At 48.2% G+C, this 14,782-nt stretch overlaps 1 protein-coding gene across 1 annotated transcript; it reads left to right on the top strand.

Annotated features, from left to right (window-relative positions):
• The first annotated feature begins 12,532 nt into the window (after positions 1 to 12,532).
• On the top strand, positions 12,533 to 14,452 carry LOC109777459 (uncharacterized). Its single transcript, XM_020336093.4, has one exon. It carries the CDS (start codon positions 12,993 to 12,995, stop codon positions 13,776 to 13,778), a length of 786 nt encoding a protein of 261 aa, XP_020191682.2. The 5' UTR covers positions 12,533 to 12,992; the 3' UTR covers positions 13,779 to 14,452.
• Positions 14,453 to 14,782: the final 330 nt, after the last annotated feature.

Raw genomic sequence — 14,782 nt, 5'->3', positions numbered from 1 at the left:
TCAGTGAGTCAAGGAGATCGAGCAATTCTCACTTACCCATGGGCGACACTAGTATAATTCCATTTCTGCTTTTGTTTTCTTAATATAAACTTCAAATTTCCTTTGTTATAACTCAACAACGACAAGCGATCTTTTTTTTTTTCTATTTCTTTGTCGAAAGGATTCATACATATATAGAAAGCCGGAGCTGCCTCCGGTTGAACCTGGGCAGCCCAGCCAACAACTTTCATTGGAATGTTAAGAGCAAGTGACCCAAACGGATATGGATTTTGTCCGCATTTTATCCGTTTCGGTCGGCCGTCCGCCTAGCGGAGGCGGACAGGGGCTGCCCGTGGATGAAACCAACGCACAAGACAAAAAAGCGGACACGCAAGGTTGTCGGCGTGGAGATGCAACTTTCCTCCCGCCCCGCCACGGCCGCGGCTCGTGCCGCAGCTCGCCGCCCCACTCGCCGCGCCCGCCGCGCCCGCACCGAGCTCACCGCCCCACTCCCGTCCCGAGCTTGTCGCGCCCGCGCCGAGCTCGCCGCCCCACTCCCATCCCGAGCTCGCCGCCCCGCTCCCGCCCCGAGCTCACCGCCCCACTCCCGTCCCGAGCTCGCCGCGTCCGCCCCGAGCTCGCCGCCCCACTCCCGTCTCGAGCTCGCCGCGCCCGGCCCCGAGCTCGCCGCCCCGCTCCCGCCCCGAGCTCGCCGCCCCCTCCCTCCCCCGAGCTCGCCGCGCCCGGTCCGTGCTCGCCTCGCCCGGCCACGAGCTTGCCACCCCGCTCCCGCCCCGAGCTCGCCGCCTCGCTCGCCGTGCAGCCCCGAGCCCGCCGCCCCACTCGCCGCGCTCGGGCCTCCCTCCCTGAGCTCGCCACGCCCAGCCAATGAACTGCTGCTGCTGTGGCCGCGGGCGATGCGGGAGGTCGCCTTCGAAGTCGAGGACGCCGTCGACGAGGCTTAGAACGGGAGGCGGCGGCCAGCGCCGGTGGCCTCGCTGGTTCGCGGCGGCGGCCTGCGCAGGTGGCCTCGTCGGCGAGTGTGGCGGCGGCCTGTGCATGTGGTCTTGCCGGTGCATCGGTATTCGCTCGTACGCGGTCGCTGATATTTGGGTCTAGGGCGGACACGAGCGGGCGACAGGAGCATCCGCTTTTATCCATCGCGGACCCATTTGTGACTCAAATTTGGGCTCAATTTGGATCAAGATGGACAACAAATGGACAACAGGCAGACGCTATGTCCGTTTGGACCGCCCCGTTGGACCATCTTTTTTGTCCGGATGACCCAAACAGACAAAATGGATTTCTGGATTGAAGTTGCTCTAATAGAACTTGACGATTTCGTTGGTGATTTCCATGGGCAAATGCGTATGTAGTTCCATGCGTATTTCTTTCATGTTCTTTTGAAAGAACAAAAGTTATGTATTTCTCCATCATCTTTTCAAAGAGGACATTTAGTTATTGCATATTTCTTTTTCATCACAGGATTATTTCCGTGTTGTTTCTTGAAAGAAAGGAAAGATTAAAAAATTATATACAGCAAGAAATGCGCCAGCCTCAACAAACAAAGAAAAAATGACAACCGTGCGGAGAGCTACAAGTTTTGATTAGCTTTTATTTCTGAGGGAACAAGTTTTGATTAGCTAGTTATGTCAAACTCTACATGGGCCATCGAATCACCAAATTGATAGGCTCTTGGTAATTTTTTTTATTTTGATTAAAACCCCGTGCATTGCACATTTCATATATTTTAAGGATACATCTTCGAGCTTCTTAATTATAATTAACTTCCTACAGATACATCTTAGGATAATATATTATCCCCCAGATTTTGGACATAAACCTATTTGTGCCCATGGTCAATAGAACCTCTATATCTGTTTTTATCAACTTCAATCAGTTTTTTTTCTTTATCTTAGCTCAACAACAATACAATACACTGAACCCTCTTCATATGAAGGATTCATGTATGTATGTATGTATGTATGTATGTATGTATGTATGTATGTATGTATGTATGTATGTATGTATGTATGTATTCATATTTCCTTTTTCCAGTCTTTCAAAAAATGAGTTTATTGTTAGATATGATTGTTGGGAATCGTAGCATAATTTAAAATTTTCCTACGCTCACCAAGATGCATCTATGGAGTATACTAGCAACGAGGGGAAGGGAGTGCATCTACATACCCTTGTAGATCGCGAGCGGAAGCGTTCCAATGAACGTGGATGACGGAGTCGTACTTGCCGTGATCCAAATCACCGATGACCGAGTGCCGAACGGACGGCACCTCCGCGTTCAACACACGTACGGTGCAGCGACGTCTCCTCCTTCTTGATCCAGCAAGGGGGAAGGAGAGGTTGATGGAGATCCAACAGCACGACGGCGTGGTGGTGGATGTAGTGGGGTCTCCAGCAGGGCTTCGCCGAGCTTCTGCGAGACGGAGAGGTGTAGCAGGGGGAGAGGGAGGCGCCCAAGGCTGTAGGTTGCTGCCCTCCCCCCTTTATATAGGCCCCCTGGGGGGGGGCGCCGGCCCTAGAGATGGGATCTCAAGGGGGGGGGGCGGCGGCCAAAGGGGGGAAGGGGTTGCCTTGCCCCCCAAGGCAAGGGGAAACCCCCCCCACCCTAGGGTTCCCAACCCTAGGCGCATGGGGGGAGGCCCAAGGGGGGCGCCCCAGCCCACTAAGGGCTGGTTCCCTTCCACTTTCAGCCCACGGGGCCCTCCGGGATAGGTGGCCCCACCCGGTGGACCCCCGGGACCCTTCCGGTGGTCCCGGTACAATACCGGTAAGCCCCGAAACTTTCCCGGTGGCCGAAACTTGACTTCCTATATATAATTCTTCACCTCCGGACCATTCCGGAACCTCTCGTGATGTCCGGGATCTCATCCGGGACTCCGAACAACTTTCGGGTTTCCGCATACACATATCTCTACAACCCTAGCGTCACCGAACCTTAAGTGTGTAGACCCTACGGGTTCGGGAGACATGCAGACATGACCGAGACGCCTCTCCGGTCAATAACCAACAGCGGGATCTGGATACCCATGTTGGCTCCCACATGTTCCACGATGATCTCATCGGATGAACCACGGTGTCGAGGATTCAATCAATCCCGTATGCAATTCCCTTTGTCAATCGGTATGTTACTTGCCCGAGATTCGATCGTCGGTATCCCAATACCTTATTCAATCTCGTTACCGGCAAGTCTCTTTACTCGTACCGCAATGCATGATCCCGTGACCAACGCCTTAGTCACATAGAGCTTATTATGATGATGCATTACCGAGTGGGCCCAGAGATACCTCTCCGTCACACGGAGTGACAAATCCCAGTCTCGATCCGTGCCAACCCAACAGACACTTTCGGAGATACCCGTAGTGCACCTTTATAGTCACCCAGTTACGTTGTGACGTTTGGCACACCCAAAGCACTCCTACGGTATCCGGGAGTTGCACGATCTCATGGTCTAAGGAAAAGATACTTGACATTGGAAAAGCTCTAGCAAACGAAACTACACGATCTTTTATGCTATGCTTAGGATTGGGTCTTGTCCATCACATCATTCTCCTAATGATGTGATCCCGTTATCAATGACATCCAATGTCCATAGTCAGGAAACCATGACTATCTGTTGATCAACGAGCTAGTCAACTAGAGGCTTACTAGGGACACGTTGTGGTCTATGCATTCACACATGTATTACGATTTCCGGACAATACAATTATAGCATGAATAATAGACGATTATCATGAACAAAGAAATATAATAATAACCATTTATTATTGCCTCTAGGGCATATTTCCAACAGTCTCCCACTTGCACTAGAGTTAATAATCTAGTTACATTGTGATGAATCGAACACCCATTGCGTCCTGGTGTTGATCATGTTTTGCCCTAGGGAGAGGTTTAGTCAACGGATCTGCTACATTCAGGTCCGTATGTACTTTACAAATATCTATGTCTCCATTTTGAACACTTTCACGAATGGAGTTGAAGCGACGCTTGATATGCCTGGTCTTCCTGTGAAACCTGGGCTCCTTCGCAAGGGCAATAGCTCCAGTGTTGTCACAGAAGAGAGTCATCGGGCCCGACGCATTGGGAATCACCCCTAGGTCGGTAATGAACTCCTTCATCCAGACTGCTTCCTGTGCTGCCTCCGAGGCTGCCATGTACTCCGCTTCACATGTAGATCCCGCCACGACGCTTTGCTTGCAACTGCACCAGCTTACTGCTCCTCCATTCAAAATATACACGTATCCGGTTTGAGACTTTGAGTCATCCAGATCTGTGTCGAAGCTAGCGTCGATGTAACCCTTTACGACGAGCTCTTCGTCACCTCCATAAACGAGAAACATATCCTTAGTCCTTTTCAGGTACTTCAGGATATTCTTGACCGCTGTCCAGTGTTCCATGCCGGGATTACTTTGGTACCTTCCTACCAAACTTACGGCAAGGTTTACATCAGGTCTGGTACACAACATGGCATACATAATAGACCCTATGGCCGAGGCATAGGGGATGACACTCATCTTTTCTATATCTTCTGCCGTGGTCGGGCATTGAGCCGTGCTCAACTGCACACCTTGCAATACAGGCAAGAACCCCTTCTTGGACTGATCCATACTGAACTTCTTCAATATCTTGTCAAGGTATGTACTCTGTGAAAGACCAATGAGGCGTCTTGATCTATCTCTATAGATCTTGATGCCTAATATATAAGCAGCTTCTCCAAGGTCCTTCATTGAAAAGCACTTATTCAAATAGGCCTTTATACTTTCCAAGAATTCTATATCATTTCCCATCAATAGTATGTCATCCACATATAATACGAGAAATGCTACAGAGCTCCCACTCACTTTCTTATAAACACAGGCTTCTCCATAAGTCTGTGTAAACCCAAACGCTTTGATCATCTCATCAAAGCGAATGTTCCAACTCCGAGATGCTTGCACCAGCCCATAGATTGAGCGCTGGAGCTTGCATACTTTGTTAGAATTCTTAGGATCGACAAAACCTTCCGGCTGCATCATATACAACTCTTCCTTAAGGAAGCCATTAAGGAATGCCGTTTTGACGTCCATCTACCATATCTCATAATCATAGTATGCGGCAATTGCTAACATGATTCAGACGGACTTCAGCTTCGCTACGGGTGAGAAAGTCTCATCGTAGTCAACCCCTTGAACTTGTCGATAACCCTTAGCGACAAGTCGAGCTTTGTAGATGGTCACATTACCATCTGCGTCCGTCTTCTTCTTAAAGATCCATTTGTTTTCTATGGCTCGCCGCTCATCGGGCAAGTTAGTCAAAGTCCATACTTTGTTTTCATACATGGATTCTATCTCGGATTTCATGGCTTCTAGCCATTTGTCGGAATCCGGGCCCGCCATCGCTTCTTCATAGTTCGAAGGTTCACCGTTGTCTAACAACATGATTTCCAGGACAGGGTTGCCGTACCACTCTGGTGCGGAACGTGTCCTTGTGGACCTACGAAGTTCAGTAACTTGATCCGAAGCTTCATGATCATCATCATTAACTTCCTCCCCAGTCGGTGTAGGCACCACAGGAACATTTTCCCGCGCTGCGCTATTTTCCGGTTCGGAAGGGGTGACTATCACCTCATCAAGTTCCACTTTCCTCCCACTCAATTCTTTCGAGAGAAACTCCTTCTCTAGAAAGGACCCGTTCTTGGCAACGAAGATCTTGCCTTCGGATCTGAGGTAGAAGGTATACCCAATAGTTTCCTTAGGGTATCCTATGAAGACGCATTTTCCGAATTGGGTTCGAGCTTTTCAGGTTGAAGTTTCTTGACATAAGCATCGCATCCCCAAACTTTTAGAAACGACAGCTTAGGTTTCTTCCCAAACCATAATTCATACGGTGTCGTCTCAACGGATTTCGATGGAGCCCTATTTAAAGTGAATGCGGCAGTCTCTAAAGCATAGCCCCAAAATGAGAGCGGTAAATCGGTAAGAGACATCATAGATCGCACCATATCCAATAGAGTGCGATTACGACGTTCGGACACACCATTTCTCTGAGGTGTTCCAGGCGGCGTGAGTTGTGAAACTATTCCACATTTCCTTAAGTGTGTACCAAATTCGTGACTTAAATATTCTCCACCACGATCTGATCGTAAGAATTTTATTTTCCTGTCACGTTGATTCTCAACTTCACTCTGAAATTCCTTGAACTTTTCAAAGGTTTCAGACTTGTGTTTCATTAGGTAGACATACCCATATCTACTTAAGTCATCAGTGAGAGTGAGAACATAACGATATCCTCCGCGAGCCTCAACACTCATTGGACCACACACATCGGTATGTATGATTTCCAATAAGTTGGTTGCTCGCTCCATTGTTCCGGAGAACGGAGTCTTGGTCATCTTACCCATGAGGCATGGTTCGCACGTGTCAAATGATTCCTAATCAAGAGACTCAAAAAGTCCATCTGCATGGAGTTTCTTCATGCGCTTGACACCAATGTGACCAAGGCGGCAGTGCCACAAGTATGTGGTGTTGGGAATCGTAGCATAATTTAAAATTTTCCTACGCTCACCAAGATGCATCTATGGAGTCTACTAGCAACGAGGGGAAGGGAGTGCATCTACATACCCTTGTAGATCGCGAGCGGAAGCGTTCCAATGAACGTGGATGACGGAGTCGTACTCGCCGTGATCCAAATCACCGATGACTGAGTGCCGAACGTACGGCACCTCCGCGTTCAACACACGTACGGTGCAGCGACGTCTCCTCCTTCTTGATCCAGCAAGGGGGGAGGAGAGGTTGATGGAGATCCAACAGCACGACGGCGTGGTGGTGGATGTAGCGGCTCTCCGGCAGGGCTTCGCAAGCTTCTGCGAGAGAGAGAGGTGTTGCATGGGAGGAGGGAGGCGCCCAAGGCTTGGATATTGCTGCCCTCCCTTCCCCCCACTATATATAGGGCCAAGGGAGAGGGGGGGGGCGCAGCCTTGCCCCTTCCTCCAAGGAAGGGTGCGGCCAGGGGGGAGTCCTTCCCCCCCAAGGCACCTCGGAGGTGCCTTCCCCCTTTAGGACTCTCCCTTTTTTCTTATCTCTTGCGCATGGGCCTCTTGGGGCTGGTGCCCTTGGCCCATATAGGCCAAGGCGCACCCCTTACAGCCCATGTGCCCCCCCGAGGCTGGTGGACCCCCTTGGTGGACCCCCGGACCCCTTTCGGCACTCCCGGTACAATACCGATAAAGTGCGAAACTTTTCCGGCGACCAAAATAAGACTTCCCATATATAAATCTTTACCTCCGGACCATTCCGGAACTCCTCGTGACGTCCGGGATCTCATCCGGGACTCCGAACAACTTTCGGGTTTCCGCATACATATATCTCTACAACCCTAGCGTCACCGGACCTTAAGTGTGTAGACCCTACGGGTTCGGGAGACATGCAGACATGACCGAGACGCCTCTCCGGTCAATAACCAACAGCGGGATCTGGATACCCATGTTGGCTCCCACATGCTCCACGATGATCTCATCGGATGAACCACGGTGTCGAGGATTCAATCAATCCGTATGCAATTCCCTTTGTCAATCGGTATGTTACTTGCCCGAGATTCGATCGTCGGTATCCTAATACCTAGTTCAATCTCATTACCGGCAAGTCTCTTTACTCGTACCGCAATGCATGATCCCGTGACTAACGCCTTAGTCACATTGAGCTCATTATGATGATGCATTACCGAGTGGGCCCAGAGATACCTCTCCGTCACACGGAGTGACAAATCCCAGTCTCGATCCGTGCCAACCCAACAGACACTTTCGGAGATACCCGTAATGCACCTTTATAGTCACCCAGTTACGTTGTGACGTTTGGCACACCCAAAGCACTCCTACGGTATCCAGGAGTTGCACGATCTCATGGTCTAAGGAAAAGATACTTGACATTGGAAAAGCTCTAGCAAACGAAACTACACGATCTTTTATGCTATGCTTAAGTTGGGTCTTGTCCATCACATCATTCTCCTAATGATGTGATCCCGTTATCAATGACATCCAATGTCCATAGTCAGGAAACCATGACTATCTGTTGATCAACGAGCTAGTCAACTAGAGGCTTACTAGGGACAGGTTGTGGTCTATGTATTCACACATGTATTACGATTTCCGGACAATACAATTATAGCATGAATAATAGACAATTACCATGAACAAAGAAATATAATAATAACCATTTATTATTGCCTCTAGGGCATATTTCCAACATGTGGGACTATCGTTATCAACTTTACATCTTTTGGTATTCACACTATGAACATGTGTAACATCACGTTCGAGATTCATCAAAAATAAACCATTGACCAGCGGGGCATGACCATAAAACATATCTCTCAAATAAATAGAACAACCATTATTCTCGGATTTAAATGAGTAGCCATCTTGAATTAAACGAGATCCAGATACAATGTTCATGCTCAAAGCTGGCACTAAATAACAATTATTGAGGTTTAAAACTAATCCCGTGGGTAGATGCAGAGGTAGCGTGCCGACGGCGATGACATCGACCTTGGAACCATTCCCGACGCGCATCGTCACCTCGTCCTTCGCCAGTCTCTGTTTATTCCGTAGTTCCTGTTTTGAGTTACAAATATGAGCAACCGCACCGGTATCAAATACCCAGGAGCTACTACGAGTACTGGTAAGGTACACATCAATTACATGTATATCACATATACCTTTGGTGTTGCCGGCCTTCTTCTTGTCCGCTAAGTATTTGGGGCAGTTCCGCTTCCAGTGACCACTTCCCTTGCAATAAAAGCACTCAGTCTCGGGCTTGGGCCCATTCTTTGACTTCTTCCCAGTAACTGGCTTACCGGGCGCGGCAACTCCCTTGCCGTCCTTCTTGAAGTTCTTCTTACCCTTGCCCTTCTTGAACTTAGTGGTTTTATTCACCATCAACACTTGATGTTCTTTTCTGATCTCCCCTTCCGCTGATTTCAGCATTGAATATACCTCAAGAATGGTCTTTTCCATCCCCTGCATATTGTAGTTCATCACAAAGCTCTTGTAGCTTGGTGGAAGCCACTGGAGGATTCTGTCAATGACCGCGTCATCCAGGAGATTAACTCCCAGCTGAGACAAGCGGTTGTGCAACCCAGACATTCTGAGTATGTGCTCACTAACAGAACTATTCTCCTCCATTTTACAGCTGAAGAACTTGTCGGAGACATCATATCTCTCGACCCGGGCATGAGCTTGGAAAACCAATTTCAGCTCCTCGAACATCTCATATGCTCCATGTTTCTCAAAACGCTTTTGGAGACCCGGTTCTAAGCTATAAAGCATGCCGCACTGAACGAGGGAGTAATCATCAGCACGCTGCTGCCAAGCGTTCATAACGTCTTGGTTCTTTGGGATTGGTGCATCACCTAGCGGTGCTTCTAAGACATAATCTTTCTTGGCTACTATGAGGATGATCCTCAGGTTCCGGACCCAGTCCGTATAGTTGCTGCCATCATCTTTCAGCTTGGTTTTCTCTAGGAATGTGTTGAAATTGAGGACAACGTTGGCCATTTGATCTACAAGACATAGTGTAAAGATTTTAGACTAAGTTCATGATAATTAAGTTCATCTAATTAAATTATTTAATGAACTCCCACTCAGATAGACATCCCTCTCGTCATCTAAGTGAAACATGATTCGAGTTTAACTAGGCCGTGTCCGATCATCACGTGAGACGGACTAGTCAAGATCGGTGAACATCTCCATGTTGATCGTATCTTCTATACGACTCATGCTCGACCTTTCGGTCCTCCGTGTTCCGAGGCCATGTCTGTACATGCTAGGCTCGTCAAGTCAACCTAAGTGTATTGCGTGTGTTCCGAGGCCATGTCTGTACATGCTAGGCTCGTCAACACCCGTTGTATTCGAACGTTAGAATCTATCACACCCGATCATCACGTGGTGCTTCGAAACAACGAACCTTCGCAACGGTGCACAGTTAGGGTGAACACTTTCTTGAAATTATCATAAGGGATCATCTTACTTACTACCGTTGTTCTAAGCAAATAAGATGCAAAAACATGATAAACATCACATGCAATCAAATAGTGACATGATATGGCCAATATCATTATACTCCTTTGATCTCCATCTTCGGGGCACCATGATCATCTTCGTCACCGGCATGACACCATGATCTCCATCATCATGATCTCCATCATTGTGTCTTCATGAAGTCGTCACACCAACGATTACTTCTACTTCTATGGCTAACGCGTTTAGCAACAAAGTAAAGTAATTTACATGGCGTTATTCAATGACACGCTGGTCATGCAAAATAATAAAGACAACTCCTATGGCTCCTGCCGGTTGTCATACTCATCGACATGCAAGTCGTGATTCCTATTACAAGAATATGATCAATCTCATACATCACATATGTCATTCGTCACATCTTCTGGCCATATCACATCACATAGCACTTGCTGCAAAAAACAAGTTAGACGTCCTCTAATTGTTGTTGCAAGTTTTTTACGTGGTTTGTAGGTTTCTAGCAAGAACGTTTTCTTACCTACGTATGACCACAACGTGATTTGCCAATTTCTATTTACCCTTCATAAGGACCCTTTTCATCGAATCCGTTCCGACTAAAGTAGGAGAGACAGACACCCGCTAGCCACCTTATGCAACTAGTGCATGTCAATCGGTGGAACCTGTCTCACGTAAGCGTACGTGTAAGGTCGGTCCGGGCCGCTTCATCCTACAATGCCGCCGAAACAAGAAACGACTAGTAGCGGCAAGAAGAATTGGCAAACTCAACGCCCACAACTGCTTTGTGTTCTACTCGTGCATAGCAACTACACATAGGCCTGGCTCATGATGCCACTGTTGGGAATCGTAGCATAATTTAAAATTTTCCTACGCTCACCAAGATGCATCTATGGAGTATACTAGCAACGAGGGGAAGGGAGTGCATCTACATACCCTTGTAGATCGCGAGCGGAAGCGTTCCAATGAACGTGGATGACGGAGTCGTACTTGCCGTGATCCAAATCACCGATGACCGAGTGCCGAACGGACGGCACCTCCGCGTTCAACACACGTACGGTGCAGCGACGTCTCCTCCTTCTTGATCCAGCAAGGGGGAAGGAGAGGTTGATGGAGATCCAATAGCACGACGGCGTGGTGGTGGATGTAGCGGGTCTCCGGCAGGGCTTCGCCGAGCTTCTGCGAGACGGAGAGGTGTAGCAGGGGGAGAGGGAGGCGCCCAAGGCTGTAGGTTGCTGCCCTCCCTCCCCCCCTTTATATAGGCCCCCTGGGGGGGCGCCGGCCCTAGAGATGGGATCTCAAGGGGGGGGGGGGCGGCGGCCAAAGGGGGGAAGGGGTTGCCTTGCCCCCCAAGGCAAGGGGAAACCCCCCCACCCTAGGGTTCCCAACCCTAGGCGCATGGGGGGAGGCCCAAGGGGGGCGCCCCAGCCCACTAAGGGCTGGTTCCCTTCCACTTTCAGCCCACGGGGCCCTCCGGGATAGATGGCCCCACCCGGTGGACCCCCGGGACCCTTCCGGTGGTCCCGGTACAATACCGGTAAGCCCCGAAACTTTCCCGGTGGCCGAAACTTGACTTCCTATATATAATTCTTCACCTCCGGACCATTCCGGAACCTCTCGTGACGTCCGGGATCTCATCCGGGACTCCGAACAACTTTCGGGTTTCCGCATACACATATCTCTACAACCCTAGCGTCACCGAACCTTAAGTGTGTAGACCCTACGGGTTCGGGAGACATGCAGAAATGACCGAGACGCCTCTCCGGTCAATAACCAACAGCGGGATCTGGATACCCATGTTGGCTCTCACATGTTCCACGATGATCTCATCGGATGAACCACGGTGTCGAGGATTCAATCAATCCCGTATGCAATTCCCTTTGTCAATCGGTATGTTACTTGCCCGAGATTCGATCGTCGGTATCCCAATACCTTGTTCAATCTCGTTACCGGCAAGTCTCTTTACTCGTACCGCAATGCATGATCCCGTGACCAACGCCTTAGTCACATAGAGCTCATTATGATGATGCATTACCGAGTGGGCCCAGAGATACCTCTCCGTCACACGGAGTGACAAATCCCGGTCTCGATCCGTGCCAACCCAACAGACACTTTCGGAGATACCCGTAGTGCACCTTTATAGTCACCCAGTTACGTTGTGACGTTTGGCACACCCAAAGCACTCCTACGGTATCCGGGAGTTGCACGATCTCATGGTCTAAGGAAAAGATACTTGACATTGGAAAAGCTCTAGCAAACGAAACTACACGATCTTTTATGCTATGCTTAGGATTGGGTCTTGTCCATCACATCATTCTCCTAATGATGTGATCCCGTTATCAATGACATCCAATGTCCATAGTCAGGAAACCATGACTATCTGTTGATCAACGAGCTAGTCAACTAGAGGCTTACTAGGGACACGTTGTGGTCTATGCATTCACACATGTATTACGATTTCCAGACAATACAATTATAGCATGAATAATAGACGATTATCATGAACAAAGAAATATAATAATAACCATTTATTATTGCCTCTAGGGCATATTTCCAACAGTCTCCCACTTGCACTAGAGTTAATAATCTAGTTACATTGTGATGAATCGAACACCCATTGCACAACTGGCCGTTGGATATCATCTACATTCCACCAGATTCCGCCACATGTACAATCGAAGACTCCATGGTTGAACTTAAGCATAATGCACAAACTTCAAAACACAAACACTTCTCCTTTATTCTAAAATCTTTCATATCATAATTGGTCAAACTTTTTTTTAAATGAATTGACATTATTTGTTTTTACTTTATGCTTTACAATGAATAATATCCATGAATCTTAAAATATATTAACATTTTTGCAAAACTAACTGATTTTGAATGAGATGAACTATAAGAATTAAACGAACATATATATCATGCATATATGACTTAAAACTTACATGCTATAGTGTGGTATTTATTTATAATTTGGTTATCAAATCTTATGCGTGTAATGCACGTGTACCTTACTAGTAAAGCGTATGTACACACATGTACCAAACATCTGCGTCTCAGAATGCTCCTATTATATCACGCGTTTCCTCCAGTATATATCTCCCGCGCAACCGATTCCACGCAGCGCACGCACACACGCCGAACCAACCATCACAACTCTCATTCCTTGCACTCTGTCTTCGCCTTTATCCTATCTCTGGCTCTCTTCGGCATGGGGAACTTCGCGTCCTGCACGCTGGCCAGGATCCCCGGGGCGGCCAAGGACGTCAGGATCGTGCTCCCCGATGGCGGGCTGAGGCTGGTCAGGCCCCCGGCGACGGCGGCGGAGCTGATGCTCGAGGCGCCGGGCCATTTCCTGGCCGACGCGAGCGCGCTGCAGGTGGGGCGCCGGATCGAGGCGCTTGCGGCTGACGAGGAACTCGAGCTCGGGGGAGTCTACGCCGCCTTCCCCATGAAGCGGCTCGGCTCCAAGGCCGCGCCCGCCGACGTGGCGCGCCTGGCTGCCGTTTTCGCCAGGGAAGCTCACGTCCGGAGGCCTGCCTCGGCCAAGGTAGCGGCCATCGTCGTGGCGCCGCCTGAGGTGGCTTCCGTTGCCGCCGAGGCGGACCTCGCGCCGGTCAGGGCGCCGCGGTTGGATGAGATGGCCGTGGACGACGAGGCGGCTGCGGCGGAGATCGGGGAGCTCAAGCAACAGATTAGCGGCAGTCGCCTGTCGAGGCGGCGACCGACGTTGGAGACCATACAGGAGGAGAGCTACGCCGCACTAGCATGCTAATGCTACAAGTCAAGTGGCCATCTAACAAACGGTTAACATTTGAGAAAGCATAGGCTTTCCTACACCCCCTTATCTAGCCACTTATTTTTTCATCGCGATTCGTGCGAGTATATTTGTCTTTTTTGTTTCTCCCATATAGAACAACATATGAACTTCAAACTTGGCAGCTCAACAAAACATTCTTATTAGAATGTGGGAAAAAAACTTTTAGAATTTTTTGTGCAATATAAATACTAAAAAGTACATTTTTTAATAAAAAAAATCTAATTTCATATATTTATGTTTAACGAAACAATCTGAAAGTTTTTTCTCACATTCTAGTTAGAACGTTTTGGTGTCTTGCAAAGTTTGAAGTTCATATGTTGTTTTATTTTGAAGAAACAAAAAAGAGAAAATCTAATGTACAAAGTTGGTTGTCTAGCACAAATCTTAAAGCAATGTTGGAGGGTAAGGATAAGGAGTGTCCAGAAACCTGAGCTGTAAAAATCCGCGTCCTCTAACAAACCGAGAGATGGCAAAGGCCTTCTCTCGTATTCTTTTATCCCCTTTTTTAACCACGTGTAAATTTGCTGCCTCCCTTTTCATGTATTTTTGAGCGATGGAAGGGCCATTGAACCCAAAAAATATGATGGACAATTGATTAATGAATCAAGGAGATCCAACATTTTCTTTTATCAATGAGTCAAGGAGATCGAGCATTTCTCATGAAAATGCGCAGGAGCACTTAAGTGCGGGTGCACTCACCTGTCAAGTCCCATCACCCGCTCATTTTGCCTCGGATTCGTGTAGTAGCTCAATCACACACGAGGGTACAGTAAAAAAGAAAATCCCTTAAAAAATTTAAGTTTCGGTTTTTGCATCTAAAACTGTCAAGTTTCGACTAGTTTCAGATATGTTTTAAGCAATTTTTTTCGTCGCTCGTAGACACAAAATAATTGTTTTTTATCGATCACTCGTACTAAGGTTTAACATTGAAACATAACATATTTTTTGAGAGTCATCAA

This window comes from Aegilops tauschii, chromosome 3 (genome assembly GCF_002575655.3).
Source record: "Aegilops tauschii subsp. strangulata cultivar AL8/78 chromosome 3, Aet v6.0, whole genome shotgun sequence".
Taxonomy (NCBI): Eukaryota; Viridiplantae; Streptophyta; class Magnoliopsida; order Poales; family Poaceae; genus Aegilops; species Aegilops tauschii.
Note: the sequence above shows the minus strand (reverse complement) of the source record. Positions and strands in the feature narration are given on the sequence as shown.

Bases quoted from the DNA above. Each gene is read 5' to 3' on its own strand.
- LOC109777459 (XM_020336093.4), top strand. From the start codon at position 12,993: ATGCGTGTAATGCACGTGTACCTTACTAGTAAAGCGTATGTACACACA.